Here is a 22,722-nt window from a genome sequence, read left to right as displayed (position 1 = left end):
CAGAGTATGGTATAATTTTAATGATCCGGCCCACTTGACTTCTACCGAGGCCGCATGTGGCCCATAATGTAAAATGAGTTTGACATCCCTGATTTCGAGTGTTCAATCAGCCTGCCATGCTTGTTTTTGGAATGTGGGAGGAAACCGGAGTACCCATAGAAAACCCACGCAGAACATGCAAACGCCACACAGGTAGGCTGGACAATGGTTTTTATGAGCGACAAAATAAACCAGCAGCACCTGATCACGAGCAAGCCTCCTGAGGTTCTTGCTAAAAGCACTTGAGAGTGTCAGTCTCTCTCTACAAATACGTTTGACATCGTGATTTTATATTCATCAGTTACCCACTCGCACATGCGTGAAAGTATCTGAGCTGTATTGACTGCCTCAAACTACCTTCCCTCACATGTTCATTCTCTTCTGAATTCATAGCTCAGTGACCATCACACACGACCTATCGTGTTGTTCAACACACTTTGACATTTGTTGCTCACTTTCATGTTCAGTCAGAGACCTCGATGCCCACTTGGATTTACATTTTCTCCCACAGTGGTTTTAGTGAACGGCCAAGCCCAGCCAGGAGCTAGTATTTACAGTGCTCTTACACATGTATACAATTGCCAGAAAACGTCTGCACACTCCTCTTCAAATGGAACAAGATCAGGGTAAATCATTTGAAATTTGTTCTTCGTGCAACTCAAAAAAACAAAACAAAACCAAGAAGCAAACTATATTGGCTCATCTGACTTGATTCACGTTTGATCTGAAGTGGCATCCCATCCGTATAATGTCGGTCCACCCTTTGCAGCTATAACAGCTTCAACTCTTCTGAGAAGGCTGCTCACAAGGCTTAGGAGGGTGTTGATGGGGATTTTTGACCATTCTTCCAGAAGCACACTTGGGAGGTCACGCGATGATGCTGGATGAGAACTGTGTTGTAACGGGTTGAAATCAGGACTCTGTACAGGCCAGTCAAGTTCACCATTTCCCAAACGTTGATATGACGTCTCTTTTGGTATGCTGAAAAATTTGGGACCATTCCATGCTCCCAACTTTGTTGGAACAATTTGGAGCTGGCCCCTTCCTCTTCCAACATGTCCATAAAGACATGGATGACAGAATCTGGTGTGGATGAATGGCCACTTGGCAGCCTCCCTGACTAGTTTTAGGAGAAGAATACTTTTCAGCAATTTTTGGTAATGTCATTGTTGTGCTGCTTCTTCTCCACTTGATGAGGATTGTTTAGACTTAATATCTACTCACAATAAATACACCCAATCACACACAAACACCCACACAGACCGTACATCCGGATAAGCATGTGCATGATATCCATATGCCTACATTGTGCGTGTGTTCAAATGCAGTATTGTACATCCTGAAGCTAATCAGTCCCAGAGTGCAATGGTTGCCCAACCAAATGATGACTCAGGAAGTGGAGAACATGGCGAGGTGTTGAAATACAAGCAGAAATGAGGGCTGTGATGAAACACAGCGGAAAAGGAAGAACCCAGCCAGAACAATAATTTCTGATGTGGAAATGATGGGTTAAATCAGACCACATGTGGAGGCTTCGACTAGACAGGACAAGAGCACGGGCCAGAGGCTGTATACCGTAGGGCCTGATAGCCAGATTTCTCCGCGGTGACTGCTCAGATTAGCCATAATCCATCACGAGTAATCTGTCAAACATGAGGAGGCCTTTGCCAGGCATGAAGGGATTCAGACTGTGCTTCCTTTCTTTTCCTCCAGAGAAGACAAGTGAAACTCAAGGCCCATGCGCCACGTTCGGCCCAACCTCCAGTTATGTCTGGCTTGCAAGATCATTTGAGGTGTTTGTGATCAGAACTGATCTTGTAAATGGAATTCCATCCAGCTATTTTACACAGTGATTTGCTCATTAGGGTCATGATCTGGAGCCTAATACCAAGCAGCTGACGAATTTACACAATTTCATTTTCAATTAGACCAAAATGTATGCTCTTGGAATGTGGAAGGAACCCTGGAGAAATTCCATGCAAACACAAAGGAACACGGGCGCTAAGAACCCTGAACCTGAGAACTGTGAGGCGGGCATGCAAATCACTATTACGCAGCGCTGCCTGGTGCAAAAATCAGCCCAGCCAGTGAGAGAAAACGCCTTTGAAGTGCTACAAGATTTAAGTGTACGAGGTCTAATGTCCACACAAGCTAGCGTTTTCTAATGTAAGCCTCAGCAGAAACACTGTTGCCAATTAGATATGCGAGCTTGCCATCGCTTTACAATCACAGATGATGGAAAAGGGAAGACTTTATCACATGTTCCCTTTGCTGTAGACGAGAGCGCTGGCATCACTGACAATGCACAGCTGGCAATTTTTATCCGTGGAGTCGACTCTGGTTTGTGCATTACAGAGGCGCTTTTAGGTACTAATAAATCACCGCATGACACAACCACAGGAAAAGATATATTTGAAGAAATGCGGATATGTGTTCAAGACATGAAAGGGCCTTGGAACTAACATGAGCACCTCCAACACACGGGGGAAAGAGTCAGTTAAGGCGGGGGTCCCCAACGACCGATCCGCGGACCGGTACCGGGCCTCGGCTCCTTTGGGACCGGGCCGCACAGAGACAGACCTACGAGTTGTGAGCGAATTTACTCCATCCGACGTGACGGAAATGTGCGCGAGTCTGGCCAATCGGAGTCCCCCTTCTAACATTGGTTTGCAATGCATTATAATAATAAACAGAATAGAATAATAAATGAAAGACGAAGCAGTAAACAGAAAGTCATAGGAACAAATTGACCAAATGTACTTTGAAAAGCGCAGCTGATGGGCATCTGTGACTTCCAAAGGTGAAGCTATTTTGACAAAAGAAGTTCTTCCTTTTGCGGTATCTCCGGAGCGATGTGGAGGAGGAAGCTGTTGTGCAATGGTTTGCCATTAAAAAAAAAAAAGGCAATACAATAAACCTGTCGAATCATTTGAACAAGTCGCACCCAAGTGATAAAATGGAATGCATGAGAAAGCCAACAGATTGCACAGCCGTTGCACATAAACATCAGCAGTTTAGTCGCTAATAACTAGCCGGCAGCCACCGGATAAAAGCAGCAATCAATCGTATCATTTTTTTGATCAGTCACGTTTACATAAGTAGCATTGATGCTAACGCCGTATGTAGGATCATAGCTTAAAAATTATGATGTTTACAATAAGGCCTAATTATTATTTCTGATTGGTCCATTTCTTAGTTTTTCAATGTTATTTTTTTTATTCTCTACATTTTTTTGGGATAGTAGAACAACAGATTTAAATGGATGAAAAAAACCCCATCTATGTTAATAAAATGTTCAATTACTCTACTGGCAATTTAAAAGCAATGGGAAAAAAATGGTTGCCGGTCTGCAAACAACATGTACATGTCTCAACTGGTCCGTGCCACAAAAAAGGTTGGGGATCACTGGGTTCAGGTATTACTGGGAAGGATGCGAGTAAAGATGCTGAATTGCACAGCGTATCACTGTGTCGTTGGTTTGGTTGCTTCATCCTCGTTTGTTTAACGGCTTATTCATTGTTGGTTTAACTGCTTCTTCTTCGTGTTTGGAGGCGGCCGCGTGGTGCCGACTACATGCACAATGCTGTAGTTGGGGTGTGCTTTCAGATTTTTTTTTCCTAATGAACATTTTATCAAAGGCATTTTCTATATCACTCACATGTTGCAATACATATGGATATTGAATTATCGCCCAGCCCTTATGTATATCATTGTGCAGTCTACTCTGGCAATTACACACGTGATGGTTAGCTAGGGAAGTGTTCAAAGAACATAACGGTCAGCTATATTATTTTTAAAACTGGTTTTCCAGTTATGAAATGTACATTAAAATAGTGAAGTGATCAAATTAATTAGAGACAAAATATAAACCTTTTACGACTGACTGCAAATGGCATACATATGTACTGTATCCCTTCAAATAAGCAACAGTGTACTGTCCTGCTCTTGTCCTGTAGGTGGCAGTCATGACAACTGCTAAACGTATCACTGAAGCTCCTTTGTCTCACACATTTGTGCTTCTCAGCTGTGAACACAACAATAATGGCAGTACGACATACCGGCTCTGAAGAGGGTCCCAGCCGCATAATGCATCGCCAGAGCGTGGACCAGCTGTCTGGCTGTCGTGCAGAGCGGCCCTCTCTCAAACAGGGAGAAGGCGAGAGGAGTGTGGTCTGAGGCAATGTAGAGCTTGAGGGATGCATGGATGCTGACCAGCAGGTGGATTGGCTGAATAGTCAGCCTGTGCAGACGCACAGGCCGGACCAGCGCCTGTGTTGATTGAAGTACCTACAGGACATTTACACAGCACAACAGTGCTCCATTATTGGCCCAGATTGCCTTAGCTCATTCAGACTCTACTGTTATGATTTATGCACCTGTTGAGGGAGGATGGGGGCTGACTCTACTTGACACTTCTGTGGCTTCACTGAGGCAATTGCAGAGTCGGGGATGAAGGTGTGGAACAGGGTTTTAACATAGTAAACAAATGTATCTTCAAGGTACACTCTAGCGGGCTGCACCTGGAAGTTGACCTGTGAAGGACACAACAAGCAAGGTAGTTTTGAGACGAGAAATGGTCGACTTTAGACAAGAGCGAATAAAGCAGGCTACACACACTGATTTTTAACATCTAAAATGATTTTTTTAAATGTGAGAAACCTGGCAAGAGGGGGAAAAAAAGACATTCCTGCTCTTAGAGTTTTGAAAGGCGCTTATGAATAAAATGTTTTATTCATAAAATTATTAGCATTATTATTATTATTATCTGGGAATCGGGCCTTTGAGGATTTCGATCGCAAGGGAGGAACAATTCTTAAAGTTGGTCCGATGGTTGGTATGTGCGTACACTGAATTCCAACTATTCTTGGGGGATAAAGGACCAAGGAGCAAAAATCTGCTTGTAACTGACGGCCACCCAAAATGGTGTGTAGTAACCAAATAGTTGCCACAAGATGGCGGCAAAGCATTTATTTCTAGCTGACAAGGCTATAACCTGACGAACTAAAGCTCCTCTCCCCAGGTCAACAGCGTTGCTTGCCACCAGATGGCATCAAAGAAAGCTTTTGATATTAGACATGGCTTTGGCCTGAGCACAAAAACAGCAAATAGCTATTTTTTCAGCAAATAAAGGATAAATCTCGGAATGGGTGAATTTGCAAATGCCGAACTGTGAATACGCAAGGGTTCACTATACCCTCCCTGCATTAGCACATGACTTCACAAAGTTTTGAAAATTGAATCCAACCTCATCCAGAGTGTATCTGTCCGCAGCCAGGATTAGCCTCAGCTGGAGGAAACAAGAACGCTTAAACTCCTCCAGGAGTTCAGGAGTCTCAGTGGGAATGTCATGGTTACTCCACTGATTCCTGGGCTCGGCCACTCCCCTCTGCTCCTGGCACAGCAGCACGGGGAAGTGGAAGCTTGCACGGTTGTACAGCTGGTTGTCCACTTGTAGGCACAAGCAGTAAACCTCGATCAGTGAGGCGTCACGCATCAGAGTAAAAATGGATTCCGTAGCTGCCCCAGGCTCGAGGGTCACATCGGGGGGCAGCGAGGTGGATGCTGGGGCCAGTCTGACGAAAAGGTTGGTCAGTGTGAGTCTTAGCAGCTCCACTGAACCTGAGGGGCTGGTGATGTCATCAGTCAACACTACGCTGGCCTCACTCAAAAGGAAAGTTAAGGACAGCTTGGTCGACCTGAAAAAAAGGAGTTCATACACAGATTAATTAAAGCATTCAGATTGTTTATAGAGCATAAGAGAAGTGACTTTCCTACTCGCAAAGCATAATAACAAACATCGTCTGAGGTCATTTGCTCACATTAACCTGATATTAATCACATAGATCTCCTGCTATTCAAACTTTAATCATGTTTGGTGTTGATGTAATGGAATAACGCTGTAAGAGCCATGTTCCGAAACACGTCGTCATTTTAACAGGCTTTTATTCCTCCCCCGGGGTGGAAAAGATGGCACTTTGCATGTCGCGTCTAGGAATGATTTCCGCATAGGAACTGCAAATGGAGGCCACCTGGGTCTTTTTGGGTCATATAAATATACTAGTTGAAAGAATAACCTTGGACTAAGCAAGTGTCTGTGCATACATACCTGCTGTGCTGGTTGGTTACAGAATCGACACCGCCCTCTGGTGAAAGAGAAAGAACCAAGGTGCCTCTCTCATATCCCACATCAATGTAGAGACAACCAAAACCTGGCAGGAACACCACCTGAGCAACATTTACAAAAGAAAACAGAGTTAATGGGGAAGTAAACCCGAAAGTTTCCTTTCCAAAAATATGTTCTATGAAGCTCCACTCGTCTAAACACAGCATTCTGATTCATATTGCATTTGTGGATAATATGGCTAAGCTTCAGAAAACAGGTGACCCGTGATTGCTCGTTACCTGAGCCCTGAGGAACTGTGATGTTATTTTCTGTTGACAGAAAGTGGCAAAATGGCCGCCCCCTGACATGGATAAAAACGGGTGAATTTAGCTGTTTCACCCATATTCCACAAACACAATATTAATGACAAAGCCGCATTTAGACTCGCGAAGGCCCATAGAACACAATACTGTTAAGAACGTTTTTGGGTTGACTTCCCCTTTAATAGTACTCATGATCAGCATAAAAGTTAAGAAAATAAACAGATTTTCACCTATGGAAAGAACTATCAGATTCATAGCTACCCCCAACATTCTTTTGACAGATGTGTGCTCAAACATGCATGTGTCAGATTTTAGCCTCCAACGCTCCCAGATCAACATGATCAACTCCTCATGTGACAAGACGAAGAGCCCACTGAACACTTCACTCAGCAGTCATAACAAGCCTGAACTTTGACCCCTAACCCGTACCACAGAGGTCAGATGAGGACCTCACAGTAACAAGAGATGCACGGCCGCAGCCTCAACCCGAACCTGTGGCTGGCTAGACACAACACTAAACATTACATACTTTCCTGGCTACTCTATTCCCTGACCAGCTGATCAGACTGCTCAGACTAACTTCAAAACATTTGAATGGTCATTTAGATCCTCTTCTACTGTATAATTTGAGTGTGTGACCACTTGCACGGTTGAATGATACCCAAATCCAGAACTGTATCAAATAGTCTGCTTTTACAAGGATAATAATGCTAAGTTTTGGATCGACACTCTCCAAGAGGTATGAATTAAATAACGTTTTGATCATTGTGGTTATAGTTTTCAGTGGCGTGGAACTGTACTGTACCATACAGAGTCTGTTGTGTCTAATATTTTGGTTAGATGTGCAAATCTAAACTATTAAGATCTCAGAACAGTTCTAAACTAGAAATGAAAAAAAAAAAGATCAGATTGTTACACTAATCGCTCCCTAACAATGTCAATCAAAACTGAAAGTATTAACCCTTTAACACATATTTCTGTATATGCACGTTATCAGCAGCCTTGCATTCTGTCATCGTTCATCATCATTACCAAGTACCTCGTGACGGTCTAATTTGTTCAGATGAAACCCAAAAAAAAAGAAAAGAAAATTGTAAGAAGAACAAATCCATATATCTAGAATTTGGTAATTTCGTGTGAGGAACATTTTACCTGAGTACCCGGGCAATTGATGTCAATAGGGTCGGTCCAGTCTGTGCTGCCAACATCTGCTGTGGTTTTTAGCAAGAGTGTGGGCAGTGCTTCTCTCTGCCTGCAGTCGGGGAAACTAGAAAAGTGATGGTAGAGCTCATGGTGCACAGAGCTATTTGCAGGAAGAAGACAACAGTACACTTCAGTCCTTGGAGTCTCTGTAAAAGATGATGTTAAAACATTGTAGTCATATCTCTGCAATTCAAAGAGGAGATGAGGGGATGGGAAGAGTCACACAGACTCTTTCCTTCTCACCTTTGACATTCTCCTTAAGCAAAAGTTGGATAGGACATTTGTTGTGGACCAACATGGGAGGGCAAGGATCCTCATTTAGAGTAATGTATGTCACTCCGAGGTGCTCCTGGTACGTCAAGACTATGGCCCTGGAAAATACAAATATAAATAAACAAATCTGTGACAAATATAATCACAGCCTCTTGTAGCCCCACCAAATCGATCATAGAAACATTCGTCGACAGAGCTGCGACAGAAGGAAAACTAGCGAGTCTGATGAAATGGTAAAATTCATGGGAAAATATGGGACACGCTGAGATGGATCCAAACAAGCTCAGGAACTGCAGAGGGAGTTTCCTCCTTCATTCCATTACTGTTGCTTAGCAAGCTACAAACTGCTCAGCTCCTCCTTTCTTTTAGTCCTGTGCCAGCATGCTCTCGTACCCCGCTCTAAATTGACTGTTGCTGCCACAGAGTCTGCGATACAGCGAACCCACCTGCTGATCGGGCCACCCCCAGAGCTTGTTTCACCAGGAACCGACACGCTCTGCCGAAGGAAGTCTGGTCGGATGAGTGCGGGGAGGCTCCATGCTGTAGGCCCATGTCTGGCATCAGGCCTTGATAATGAACTGAAAAGCATGCTTTTCACTGGCAAGGGGAACTCCATTTTTCCCTGATTGCTGGTTTGAAGATGATCCCAGCATGGCAGAGAGCAAGGTTTGCTCGGGGATGACGGCTCAGAGGGAGCCAAGTTGAATGCTGTCGTCGTCTCTGGTACGTCACAGGCCTGTGCAAAGAACAACTTGAACTACATTTGTCTATCATCAAAATCAGTGCAACAGAAGTGACATGGAAAGTCGAGAAACATGGAAAAAAAATCCCCTGAGAACTGGATGAGAATACTGTGCAGGATGTGTGGATGTGTCTGGAGTGGGGCGAGGGGGGCAGATATGGTTGTGTTCAAACCTCATTATCATTTATTTTATCTTTTTCCAACTGCGCTTTGTGTTAATTTGGTAGCTGAGAAGCCTTGGGCTCATTTAAAAGCCACTGATACCTCAAGAGATGAGGAACACGCAATACTGTTCTGTAATGCTTTCAACATTTGCACCCACTTTGTTGTTACACGTAAGGCATTTGTTTTTAGGATTTTAGTAGGTACTTTCGTGGCAACTGGCACACTTTGGGATTGTACTTTAAGGAGATCTGAAAGCTTGTAAAATGACATCACTACATTGTTGGTCTCTTTGGGGACAAGCAGCAGATGAAAGCGAGAAGGGAAACCTGCATCCAATTCTGGATGTTAGTCTAATACCCGTACAAAGTGCCGTTGACTCATGGTGAGAAGAGTGGAAGAAGAGAGAGGGGGAGCAAAATGATCAGATGGAAAATGGCTTGCTGCGTCCTTCTAATCCATTTGTGTGGTCGTGACTGGGTGTGGATGAGTCATGTGCACAGTGTATTTACTGTACGTGCAAAGCTCTAGTCGGACAGGACAGACCTAAAGCAGCGCCATACGCAAACACATTTTGGCCTTGCATGAACTTTGCTCTTACGTCAAAGCATCATATGAATTGAGTCGTCGTCCTCCCCCCGACATCAAATGACTTTCTGTTTTGCTGCCTTCAGTGTGTTGATTTTGTATTTAGAAAATGTAATTTCCCATGTTGAGGTACAGAACCACGTTCAAGCTCATTACCTGGTTGTCACTTGCCAGCCTGTGGTCAGTCAGCAGAGGCCTGTAGTGTATTGTGTAAGGAGTGCTGTTGACAAGGATTGTTCTGTCCTCTATCTGGAGAATCTGGATGCCATGTTTCACCGTGGAAGACACACAGAACTGACATAGCTAAGGATGAAATGACAGAAACAGACAGAAATATTAGCGATGGAATGCTTCATAAATGTAAACATTGATTTGCTTGTTTTTAGTATGGCATTCAATGCAGATATGTTTTGTATTGAGACAGCACTGAACAGCCAGTTCACCTGAATAATCGAACGATAAATGGGGCACCAGGGCTGAACTGTCCTTAAAATGTCAGACCTATTTGACTGAAAATTAATGATCCACCCAATAACAAGGCAGTCCTTTGAGTGGCAGCTGGCTGGCTGACTGACTGACTAACTTAGGTGAGGGTAATAATGGTTTTGATTGTTTGATCAGAATTTGACAATATGTTAATCAGAGGTGAAACTTCCACTTGCATAGAACTGCATTGCAAGGTGATGACAGTCCCTGCATATTGCTTACCCACTTTAACTATAATGTAACACAGTGAATAAACAATTTTTAAAAAAGTCAGGCAGGATTTTGAAGGTATTTTCCCAATTCTTAAGCTGTATATAGCTGTACCTAAGTAAGGGTCTGGTCAATGTATTTTTCCTTCAGCCTTTCAGGTTTATCAATGCATGTTAATTGCCAAAGACTTTCAGCATTGCAAATGATCAGTGACAGACTTTATCAATTCATACATTCATGTTGGTATGATAGCCAGTAATCAGGTCCTTCACCTTCTGTCTCCCAGGGACAGCTCCCAGGGTGATGTTAGCCTCTACATATCCTTCCTCGTCCAAGGTTATCACCTCTGAATCTGTCCCCTCCTTCCATCGAGGTGAGGTTAGATCATGGACGAGTTTCATGGCTGTAGACTTGTGGACAGTGTTTGTTTGAGCCCAGTAGACGCCGATTTGGAAAGCTTCCTATATCAGAGCCACAAATGACAGCTTGAAATGAAAAGACACGGCTGTCCATTTCGACTAAAAAGTGCATACTGCGGATCCCTGTGTACCTTGAAGTTGGGTGGGACTATAACCTTGCCGGCTGGTATCTGGAGCACAATGGTCTCTCCCTCAAAAAGCCAAAGATCCCACTGGGAGTGATTAGCCAACAGGGCCCAAGGCAGCAACTCCACCAGCAAGGTGCTCAGGCCCGATTTCCAGCACGATAACTTTACTTGCATGGGACTATCCCACTGGGCAAGGGGCTCTGGTACTGACCTGTTAGAGGCAGTAGTGGAAGTACAGCATTTCAATTCACTCCAGCCACATCAATTTCATTTTACTACGGCAGCTAATGAGTAGTTAGACATAATTCGATAAATAGAAGCAGACAGTGATCCGGGAAAGACAAGGAACATGTGGGCATTAATATTGTTCCACGTACTAATAAATGGATATGCGTGGTTTCAGCATGAGTGACTGTAAGGGAACCTGTAATACTGGCAACATTAATGGCTTGTTCTCTGCAGTGAGCTTAGCCAGATGACACAAGCGTGCCAATACAGTGCTGAATTGGGTAAGCCGCAGCACCATGACTCTTTGACTTCTCCCCACAGACACAAAAACAATAAGGACAAACACATAAGAGACAAACAACGCTGTGTAATGCAGTTTCGATTAACAAATGTCACTGTCAGTTTAGTTTGTGAACGAAACAATTAACGTCAATACCAAAACTAAAGGGGACAGTTCCCCTGTCCACTTGCTACGTTTTACACTTTTTAAGATGAGCAGTAAGACCGCCCCAAGCAGTCATTCAAGTGGGGTGTGAAGAAACAGACAATTATCACACAGGCCATTACCACGCTGACACGATTAACAACAAATGGTACACCAACAGAGAAAGTTACTATACAAGTTTTGAGATGCAAACAGGTACACAGTAGATGACAAACATGGGAAACACACAATATCAAATCGATGTGAATCGTAAAGAGCCCTGAGAAAAAGCACCAAGTCTTTTCCGCTAAAGTTAGCTCCATACTTCCAGTGTGATTGACCTTTATTTTATACAGTAGTGTCTTTTTTTTTTTTTTTTTTGCATGTGCAGGTTTAATTGATACACTGGCCTTGCAGTGGAGGTCAGCCAAATGTTTGGCTTGTGGATCACTGCAGGGCCCCATGAGGAGAAAGAAAAAAATATTCAAAGAATTACAATGCCATGACATGTTCCAAACGCTGTCCCATTTTCAGCATCAATATTTTTTTCCCTTTGCAATTAATCACTAGATTTCACTGCTTACAATATTGACTACATACGGCAGAGATAATATGAACAATCTTACTGAGATTTGTGCTGTCGTTTGTGTGAACGTACTTTACAGCTGTCGCGACCACTTCCTTTTCGTGACATGCCAACACGCCCATGTAATTAAGAGCCCTTTAAACCATTCAAATGTGTCACTTTGCAAAACACTTGTTACCAATAAACTGGCAAAATGGCATTGCAAAACAACACTGTTTAATCGAATCCCACGCTCGGCGGAAAAAAAATTCCGTTACGGCTTCGCATGTTATCCTTCTGTCATTTATTGTATACTTCCACCGCAACGGGTTTAGTAAGTTGAACTGGCAGTTCAATGGGTTCACTGTAAAATACACTGGTAACTATGAAAAACAACAACACCGGTCTTTGATTATTCTACAATGACTGAGTAAGCTATGTGTCAAGCATGGCGTCCAGTTGTATTCGTAATACACGTACAATGAAATAGATGGATTTTTTTTTCTTAGTAGCGTAGTATTGTGTGTGAGTCAGCAAGATTTGAAGGGCGCTCAGTTCCGCTGCAGGTATTTCGTATTTTGCAAACATCTAAAAATTTGTGGGGTCCAAGTGATCCTCAAATGTCACCAAGTGTAACATGACAACCATTGTTCACCATTCAGAGGTCATTCTATACATATACAGTAAATTTCACCAGTTTTTCAACTGAATATATTTGTCTGATGATAGTGAAGCTGTTGAAGTGTAAAAATAATTCATCAACATTTTTTTTGTATGTATTGTATTGCTGCATAACCAGGCAACTAAGATGTCAACAGGGCATTGAAGAGGGAGATACTAAGTTGGCATACCTGTCAGTGTCTTTGGAGACGTAGGGCCATGATGACTCAGTGAATGCTTTTTGACCATAAAAATCACCAAGGATGCGCTCCAGGTTGTCCTCATCGCCATTCTTGTCCAGTATCTGTTTGATGAGGCTTGTGGAGATGGGCACGGCACAGTGGGAAGTGTCCTTATCCTCACTGAAAATGACGACAAAAGCATAAAATGAGGTCTACGGGTTCTTCTAGCAAGCTGGCACCCACAGTCAGCCGATATGACCTAAACACACAAGAGTTTGCCCATAAAGTGTACACTAAATTCAAACAGAAGGTTCAATGAAAGTTGAAACTGCTCACAGACAAATCTGAACGGAATACATACTGTATTTTCCCACGAATAACACGACTCCCATAAATACACCCTTAAACAGCAGGGGTTTTTTTTCTCTGTACTTGTACACTGTGTATAATACATTACCACGATTTGCAGGTATCCTTTATTATACAGTATATTATAGAGTGAATCACATGAATGAATTAAGATTCAAAACAAACCAATACAATGTAAATGCTTCTTAATCCAAGTTAAAAAAAACTACCATATTTTCCGCACTATCAGGCGCTTCAGAATATAAAGCGAAATCTGTGACAAAGGGCAGTCTTGGCGAAGTCCAACCTTCACTGGAAACGAATCCGACTAACTGTGGGCAATGTGGACCAAAGTGTGTCACAGGTCGTGCATGAATCAAACCTGCCCGTATTAGGGTATTTGATACTCCATACTCCTGGAGCACCCTCCACAAGATCCCCCGGGGTACACAGTCAAACGCATGCTCCAAGTCCACGAAGCACACGTAGACCGGCAGTGATCGTATCGGGTAAAGATGCCTGCCTAATGAATTACGGTTGTTAATGAATTGCATCCATGCTGCTCGAAAAAAGAACTGAAGGGTTAACGTTTTACGAATCTGGGACAAGAACGATGAGAAGGACAAGGTGGTGACAGGAAGGTTTTCATTCAAAACACTTCCTGGGGGGGGTTAAACTTGAAGAGACTTCAGACTGTAAGCCTCGGTTTTCTATTGTGGTTGCCTAGATGACCTGATCAGGACATGGTGGTTATGTTTAAGACCTGTCTGTCTCTCTTGTGTTGCACCCGCAGCACTCTCCATTATAACCCGCAACTATGTGTAATTACAGGAAGGGAAGATGAACCGTTGACCACCGAACACTGAAAATTGAATCCATCCATGAGTTTTACATGCGTGCACATGTGCGTGCGTGCACGCGCAAAGGTACATTCCCACTTGAGGTTTCTGTCGAGTGTATTTGTGAGTCTGGAAAGGGATGAGGCATGGATTGAGTTGGGCTACCAGGGGAAGGAGAATGGAAGCGTGTGGTGAGACCGTTTATTCAGGGGACACTGTAAATGCACGGATCATTATGGTTGCAACTCAGAAGGACAAGACACTGAAACGTTTGTTGAATCTTTTTGAGACTTATCTGCAACAGCGGCAGCTAAATATACCTCGGATAGTCCACTCACTATTACTGTGGTTCTTTTAAGGCAGCTCTAATCAAAACAAACTTGTGACCAGATATCAACTCCAAACCCCCAACAAAACTTTCTCAGGGGAGTCAATTACACTCAATCAGTTGCTACCATAGTTGCTAGCATAAGAATGAACTTCCCTCGGTTCCTTCTCAAAATACGACAGTTTATTCATGCACAGATGACAAATACGGTAGGAGTAGCTACCATACACTGTATACATCTGGTAGTAATTTCCCAAGGGGCCACCCACACTGACGCATAAACACCAATGTTACCGAAAGTCAAAGCAACTGACATTTATACATGCGTGACATGACACACGAGGTACGATGATGATGTTATCCAGCGATGTTATTACATACTATGTTTCCTTCAGGTGAATTACAGATACATGGTCAATTATTTTAGGGCACATGCTGATGCAAATGATATTATATTTCATTCCAGAAGAAACTTCAATGTTAAGCTGTAAACAGTGTCTTACAGGATGTTTTGAGCAAGTGGACAAACACTTAGGCACACGCACGTGCACACACACACACACACACAACCACAGCCACAAAGAAACTCAGTGAGTGTGCCAGACAGTGGTGACCGTCCACGCTGAAGCGATGACGGTCACACCTCACCTGACGCATACTCATACATAACTAACTGGCCTGTTCTACCACAGACAGGTCCTGGATATCCACATCAACACGAGCGGATACTTACTGTCCATCCTATCTTCCACTAAAACACACACAGAGCCAAGGTGGGACCAAAAACCTGCTCTCTGTTAGCGCCTCGATGTAAATTAGGGCCAATTATGGTGAGACCTGACATGTTGGAATTGAGGTTGGGTTTCTGCTGCAAAGCTCACTTCCTGCCCTGAAATGGTGATTGGATCTCCCTGGATTGTGAGCTAATGTTGGCTAACAGAAACTAAAATGGGGGGTGGGGGGGGGGGGGGGGTCTCAAGTGTCTCTCCCAACTGCACTAGATCGAAGCGTATAACGAGCCAGAAAAAGAGTCAGACTGTCCTTTGCAACAACATTTCAATTACGGCTAATGAATGAATGAATAATGACCGTTCACAACACTACTGATCTGCCACAATGACAAGGAACAAGATGAATGTCTCTATCGCCGTGCCTAATATTATGAAGGTTGATGCTGTATGGGTTTTAGCCATTAGTATTTAGAAGTTATACTATTTACCTGGCCTGAAAAGTGAGGTGATGTGTGAGGTCTGCTTCAGTGTTGAACAGGGGCTCCTGGTGGCCTTGTCCGAGAACCAGCTGGCTCTCTCTCAGTCCAAGACTTCGCTTCTCTATGTGGATGATTACTGGGTCTGGCAAGTGGCTCCTCATGACAAACAGTGGACTAAAAACAACCTGAATGAGGAAATCAATATGGAGACAGTACTGTGCATCATTCAAACTATATACTGTATGTATATATACTTTTAATTCAAGGAAAAATCTCCCCGGACAGGTCTGACTGAAACAGATATCAGCCACTTAAGCAGTTGTTTTGAATGTCATAATTCAAGAGGTTTACTGGCATATTCACAGTAAAAAAAATGCTGGTTATGCAATGACTGTCTTACTTTACTTGCTTTCACAAAGTGCTAAGAATAGGATAAAAATAGAAATAGACACAAAACAGCCCCACAACTTTAAGCAATAGAAAACGAGTCTCATGAAGACGCGTTCATGCATTGCGAATTAAAAAACCCCAGCATGTAATATAACTAATACAATACTGATTAGAATCGTGAAGAGAAATGCAAATATCTTTTGTTTTAGGTAGTATGTGCAAAGGTTGCTCACAAAATGTTAACTTTTCATTGTATTGTATTGTATTCTATTACTCTAAAATGATGGCTGCATTTTTTATGCCGCCAGCAATGGACATATAATAATAATAATATTTGACAGCGAGAGCCACAGGCAGGAAAGCCACGACATTAGGTCACTGGTTGCGTGTTTGTGGTTTTGATTATCTGATTGCGCATACAGAAACTGGATTGCGCCTCTGAAAGAAGTTTATAAAAGGCTGAATGACAATACACACACTTTTGGACAATCACATTAAGATATGAGATAGCCACTCAATTTTCCATCACAATGTCGAAAAACAAAACAATTGAAGTAGGAATCTAGGACACTCACCACTCTTTGCTGCATGTGGGAATCCGGCTCAATCGTGATGAGATTACACCAGACAAAGAGCAAAGAACAACCAGAACATGGAACCTGAAAGAAAGCAAAATCTTTTTAGTGGGTCAAACTCTATTCTAGTCTCGAGTGTATTGGACTCAGCAGACATCAGTTATCTAGATTGTCGTACTTCGTTTCTTGGATGAGCAACATATGTGTGTGTCCGTAACCCACACAATCTAAACACTGGGATGCCGACGCACATTTCAAGTAGTGGTTAAGAAATTCAACTTTCATTAGCGGAATCGATAGACAGACCAGGAGTACAAAATGAAACGAAACTTGTTGGAATGAACGGAGTCAAACCATGGGAAAGATCATCAGTGCTTAACAGCCAAAAATTAGACAGTAGAGACTTGGAAAATACAGTATGTGGGACGAAGGATGGAAATGCAACACGAGCAGGTTGCCAGAGGATGAAGCAAAAAAATAAGGGAGTTAAGTACAACATAGTCAAGGTAGTCAGCATGTGGGCAAAAGAGCCAAAAAAAAAAAAAAACAAAGCGCTAAAGCAAACATTCATACTTGACAGTACGGAATGCTGAATGAATATCTGATTTGTACAGAGGCGATAGCAGCAGAGGCTGGCGTGGAGTCAGAGCAGGAAGAGACAAATAAAATATCCAAACAATAGAAAGACAAAGACTACGCTGAGAACAAGTTAACTCAGAATCAGATTGGCAATGTCAGTGAGGCAAAGATCATCTGGTGCTCATTCGGTGGCGTGAAAGTGTCTTTGAAGCATCTGCTCGTGCCCACATATCAGCTAATGTTTCCTGTTTAGAGTGAGTGATGTTATGAGTGAGCATAAACTGTATTTTCGGCCTCTTGACATCTTTGTGTAACAGACTACAAAAATGGAACACATTTTGCTGGGGACGATGACAGTTTGTTCTCAGGCGATGTGCCACAGCGGCCACCCAGAAGCTATTCCCGCAGTTGGTGGTCCAACGCAACAGCAAAAACTGGGCGTAAAGATGAAGATATGATACTGGTGGTTATCTGTTTGCCTGCCTTGCACATTCTTCCATCGTCATGAATGGAGCAGTAAACTAATCAATGCAATTTGATTGTGTTTATAGACGGTATGTACCAGGTAACGGTAGGTGTCGATTTCTGCGCCTGATGGTCCATTCAAAATGTAAGTTTGCTGTAGGGGAATTTGAGACGTTCTTCGAGGCCAAAGGGCTTCTGGTGTGTCTCCAGGCCACGAAAGCTTATGGTGAAGCAGACAAAAGTACCTTTGACGGTACTACCTTAGTTACGAACAATTGTAGAGTCAGGTAAAATGTTTAAATCGGCAGTTACTTGGAACTTGCTTTCAAACAGCCAATTCAGTTAGGGCTGGACTTTGGTGAGGATGAAAAGAAAGAAGACTGGTGGCAACATTTGCTTCAAGATTAAACATGAAAGTACTGGTGTATTTATAGGAACAAAATAGACGGAATATAATGCGACACTCAATTTCACTGGAACTCGGTTCAGACTATCCAAGGGCATGTTTTTTTTTTCTCTTCCCATGTGGCTTTTTTGTGACACCAAGCTCAAAATAAGGACCTGTCTGAATTTATTCAAGAGAAGAATAGTGCAAGACTGAGAAGGGAGATTATTTCACTATTAAAAGCCATATGGTAAAAATGATGGCAAGATTTTGAAAGAACTTTTCTACTTTAAATCGACCTTTTTTGCTACTTGTTTCAAAGTCTGAACTAATCTGAGGTTTAACCTTCAAGGTTCCCTTCTCATGATGACTTTCAAATTCCAGCAGTTAAGCCAGTTTACCTGTACAACAGAGCTGCTGGTGCCCTTGTCCTTCCTCTCGAGCTGCACATCCTGGGACCAGTCATCATCTCCTCGGGCCCTCACACACAACTCTGTCAGTTCTGCATCTTCCAGAATATAGGAAGGCAACTTCGTCCCTGCCTCCAGGCAGTCATAGTGTTCTCTGACGACCGTCTGAGCATCAGGGCCAACATAGTGCTGCACCAACCGCAGCTCAATATCCTCAGTTAGATAGCTGCACATGACCTGCCGTCCACAGATGATCACCTGCAGAGGGAAAAACAGGTGCAAATAATGGCAAGATTGCTGCAGCACAGGTAGACCCTGTGAGGCTGAAAGATCCCAATTTGGATCAGTACCAACTCATACACCTTGATTGATAACCACCTTCTGCGAATCATGTCAAGAATTATACGCAAATAATCAGCTGAAGACATTCTCAAGAGGTGCTCCAGAATCAACCTGCAGCCAAGTTTTTGTTTTTTTTGCCTTTTTTAATCATAATTCTGCTCCCCCCCAAAAATGGAGAGTAAAATGTACCCCCCCGCCCCCACCTTGTGAACCGGTAATACAAAAAATATCTTTCTGACACTTTGTCAACCCATAAAGTAGGAGGGGGGGGGGGGGGGTTCAAACTGGCCTTCCTGTTTGCAGTTTGCACATTCTCCCCGTGCTTGCCTGGGTTTTCTCGGGGTACTCCGGCTTCCTCGCGCATTCCAAAAACATGCGCCCTGCGATTGGCTGGCAAGGTACTTGACTGGTAAAGGGGTACCGTATATACCTCGCCTCTAGCCTTTCATGACCAATCATTTCAAACTTGAATTGACTGTAATCCCTGTGCCAGTGAAAGAGATATAATTTGCCTTTGTGGGGAAAATGATGACACAGTGTAGATTAATCAGGGGTGGTCATTTTTTTAAGGGGCCACAAGATTATTACCATTATTTTTTCGATTTTATGTGGACTTTACAAGGGTCGGTTAGAGTCTGTTAACAGGCACCACATGCCATTTAATACCCTGCTCTGACCTACATAGTGTCTTAAAGAGAAGTGGGGAAACTTCTTTGATACAATTTATGGTGGAGGATTATTGTGAAAAAGAGACTCCCGCTGAGGTTGAGTGTTGTGAGTTGTATTGGAACGGCATTTGAGCCAATGGAAAAAAAATGGATGTAGCCTGCGGGATTATGCTAATTGTCAGCGACTACTCGGTTCTGTCTGGAGGACAAGAGGGAAAGATGTTGGGTCAATGACACTGTCAACATGTGTATGTGTCATCACTACAGTTTGATGACATGTTGCCTTTTTCAAAATCTAGTGATTCTGTTTTATATTTGTGGAAACATGACTGTTCGTGTAAAAATGCAAATACAGATGGTTCCTGGTTTGTGATTGCCTGTGATGTGGACAAAGTGGGCACAGGATATTCCATGTTTCTTCTATTGGTACAAATCAAAAATAAAAAGGTCAACTCAGTAGCACAGACAACCAAGACCAATGATAAAAAATAAACGGCCTCCTTGACACTTAGTGATATTAAGAGTTCTAAATGTAAGGCAAAGGAACAGTACAGTCTGCTATAAAAATAAAAAAGGCCGTTGTTACATATAACATTGCATAGCATTCCCCTGCATTTTGTTTTGTCATTACCATTTCTTGTTCGATTTTGTATTGAAATATGAATGCTATGCTATGCAAATATTTCTAAATCGTAGCTCCGTTCATGTTTCAGATGGTCTCGTTTTAGAAGGTCAGAACAATAGTTGTATGGATGGAGCTGTATTCTTGAAGGGAACCTTTTTCAGACTCTATGCTGCCTATTTAACGTCATTTTACTTGCATTAAAAAGTACATATTGACTACAAACTACATTAACAATGTAGATTTATTTTTAATTGACAGATTGTCTAACCAAATCTTTTTTTTATTTTTAAATACAGGTCATAAATCAAGAGGGGGTGGGGGGGGGGTTATGAACAATAGTCATTTGTCACGTTCTTGTCACTGTATAGGAATCCCGACGTGGACAGTACCTGTTTCTGGACACCATTAAGCTGCACCACCTTGATGATGAGTGAGGCGGTGCGGCCTTTGTACTCAATGGTCCTGAGCAGGGTCCCCACATTGTCCACACTGAAAGCCTCAGACCAGCGCCAGTTACCCCAGCCTTCGATGCAGATGTGGAGCAGCTGCAGCATGGAACAGAGATGAAAACACATGAAAACAAAGACAGAGGCACACTTAACATCAGAGGGTAGTCGCCTAGCTCTTTATTTATTGCTAAGCAAAAGGCACATAAACAACAGGATTCTTTGTTTAAAAGTATTTGGTAGGGGGACAAACACAAAGTTCCTGTTTACTGGTGCAGAACAGGCCTGCTGCTGTATAAAAATCGAAGGAAGCACACACAATAAACCGAGTGGTGGAAAACAGCTGATGTGGAAGCTAATTGTGGCTGCATGCGTGATGGATGCGGACGAGTCTGTTCTGCACACGTCGAAACAGGAGAGGGACAGTTTGGCCCTCAACCATTTCAGCTTCATGCCCGTCACTTCAAGCTGGAGTACACCCGCATGTGTGCATTACTGTAAACACACAGCGGCGGGAGGACAATAAGCAGATGGTGAGCAAATTGACATTGGATAACATTTTCCAACTGTCTTCGATACAATTCCTTGAACCGTGGGTCACAATACGGCAATATTGATGAGGATGTCAACTCAATACTGTGTTTGCAGACTTAACAGCGAGCCCATCAAAACCTCTTTCTATGATTCAGTGATGTTCTTCACTACAGCTGGAAATGCATAGTTGCCTGTCAAAACGGGACGATTCCCTTTGCGAAGGAATCCTTTTTAATACAACGAGATTGTAAAGATGTACCCGAGTGGTTGGTGAGTACACCAACTGTACTGCTTCTGTCACTGTCTGATCAAAGCCATGCATTTTAGCAGGCACTATCAAAAAGTGGTTTACAGGAAAATATTGAATGAAAACACACTTTGTTCGATCACGTTACTATAACATAGGCACTCCTTTTCAAAATCACCTCAGCAAGTCTCTCATCTATTGAAATTGCAATTCCAATGATATTTTCTCTCTGTATTGCATTTATGAATGCAATACAATACATGCTGATTTATATAGCGCTTTCACAACAGCGGCAGCTGTAACAAAGCGCTTAACAAAACAGTTAACATAAAGTAAAATAATAAACACAACATAAAACACGGACAGTCGTGCAGTCCTAAACACTTTTCCGTCACACGCTTTGTTGTTTGAAGCAGTTTGAGATGAAAGAGGAGAGAATCAAAGTGTCCTTTATCCAGTGGATCAGAGACGCCATGCTCAAAATGTGCACACGTAGGCTACAAGTAGACCACTGGTTCTTAACTTTGGTTCGATCGAACCCTAGTGGTTCGGTGAATCAGTCTCAGGGGTTCAGGGGATCTGCCATGGAGGTTAACACATACCCGACTCAACAGGTCAATTATGACATGCCCGCTTAGCCATCACTGGCAGGTTCATTTTGTGCACAATTATAAAACGTATAGTTTATACATATACTACTTGTGTTTACTTTTTTCGGTTTTTAATAATTGCATTTTTCATGTCTTGAATTTGTAAAAAAAATATATATATATATTCACTAATGAAGGGTTCAATGAATGTGCATATATACTGGTTGGGTTCAGTACCTCAAACAAGGTTCAGAACCACTGTAATAGAAGAAGGAGAAACCCCTTATTTGTCTCACAATGGAGAAACTCGCAATTTATAGCAGCAAAAATGATGAAAAAGAGAAAGTAGAAAACAAAAAAGTATTTGCATGCACAAAAACGATAAAAACTGTTTAAAAAACATCACTGTACACACGTGATTTCGGCTGGCTTTCTTTGACAAACTTGTATTTCTAAAATGTTTCATTTCAGACAGTGGAATGATGTGATTTTAGCCAGGAAGCGTCATTTTGCTTGATTTGCAGCATAGCAAAGCACATACTGTATTACCGTAGTTTATCGCTACTGACCAGGTCATTCCTGCACAGCGCACGTGTGTGCTATCAGAAGGTCATTCAGTGACTGCCCACATTTTTATTCTGCGCGTGACATGATGAGAGCTTGTGTCAAATAATGCGGTGTTGTCATGAAGTGATAGTCACAACACAGGAGCCGAATCAAGAAATACACGTGCTAGATCTAAAAGCCTCTCCACCTCTGGAGGCTACGAGGCTGACATTCCACCCGAGTGAACGCTACGTTAGTGTTGCTGCCAACACAACTTGCACTTGCCTCAGTCACAGAACAAGAGGCACAATGCCAGAAAGGTAAAAAGTGGTGGGGACTGACAGAAAACAAAAAGGAAAACACATAGTGGCTGGCTTCAATATACACAAAACCTTGAGTGGTTTTGAACTAGTTTTAAAGATTTACACATTAATGTTCTGAGCTTTTAGGCAATTTCTTT

General features: G+C 42.7%; 1 protein-coding gene across 2 annotated transcripts in view; it reads right to left on the bottom strand.

The window, feature by feature from the left end:
- Nucleotides 1–22,722, bottom strand: part of vps13b (vacuolar protein sorting 13 homolog B) — a 343,076-nt gene that overhangs the window by 10,204 nt on the left and 310,150 nt on the right. For both annotated transcript variants that reach the window (XM_086112801.1, XM_086112800.1), the window contains exons 47-61: nt 20,289–20,444; nt 18,256–18,522; nt 16,426–16,509; nt 15,470–15,645; nt 12,745–12,915; nt 10,680–10,887; nt 10,402–10,590; nt 9,590–9,736; nt 8,388–8,677; nt 7,912–8,039; nt 7,618–7,814; nt 6,146–6,264; nt 5,285–5,735; nt 4,416–4,571; nt 4,098–4,326 (exon numbers count right to left, since the gene is read on the bottom strand). In XM_086112801.1, the coding sequence (XP_085968927.1) occupies nt 4,098–4,326; nt 4,416–4,571; nt 5,285–5,735; nt 6,146–6,264; nt 7,618–7,814; nt 7,912–8,039; nt 8,388–8,677; nt 9,590–9,736; nt 10,402–10,590; nt 10,680–10,887; nt 12,745–12,915; nt 15,470–15,645; nt 16,426–16,509; nt 18,256–18,522; nt 20,289–20,444 (2,968 nt within the window). The remainder of the gene's footprint in view (nt 1–4,097; nt 4,327–4,415; nt 4,572–5,284; nt 5,736–6,145; nt 6,265–7,617; nt 7,815–7,911; nt 8,040–8,387; nt 8,678–9,589; nt 9,737–10,401; nt 10,591–10,679; nt 10,888–12,744; nt 12,916–15,469; nt 15,646–16,425; nt 16,510–18,255; nt 18,523–20,288; nt 20,445–22,722) is intronic.

The sequence above is a fragment of the Hippocampus guttulatus genome, chromosome 6 (assembly GCF_054856545.1).
Source record: "Hippocampus guttulatus isolate MCC_2025c chromosome 6, RoL_Hgut_1.0, whole genome shotgun sequence".
NCBI lineage: Eukaryota > Metazoa > Chordata > Actinopteri > Syngnathiformes > Syngnathidae > Hippocampus > Hippocampus guttulatus.
Note: the sequence above shows the minus strand (reverse complement) of the source record. Positions and strands in the feature narration are given on the sequence as shown.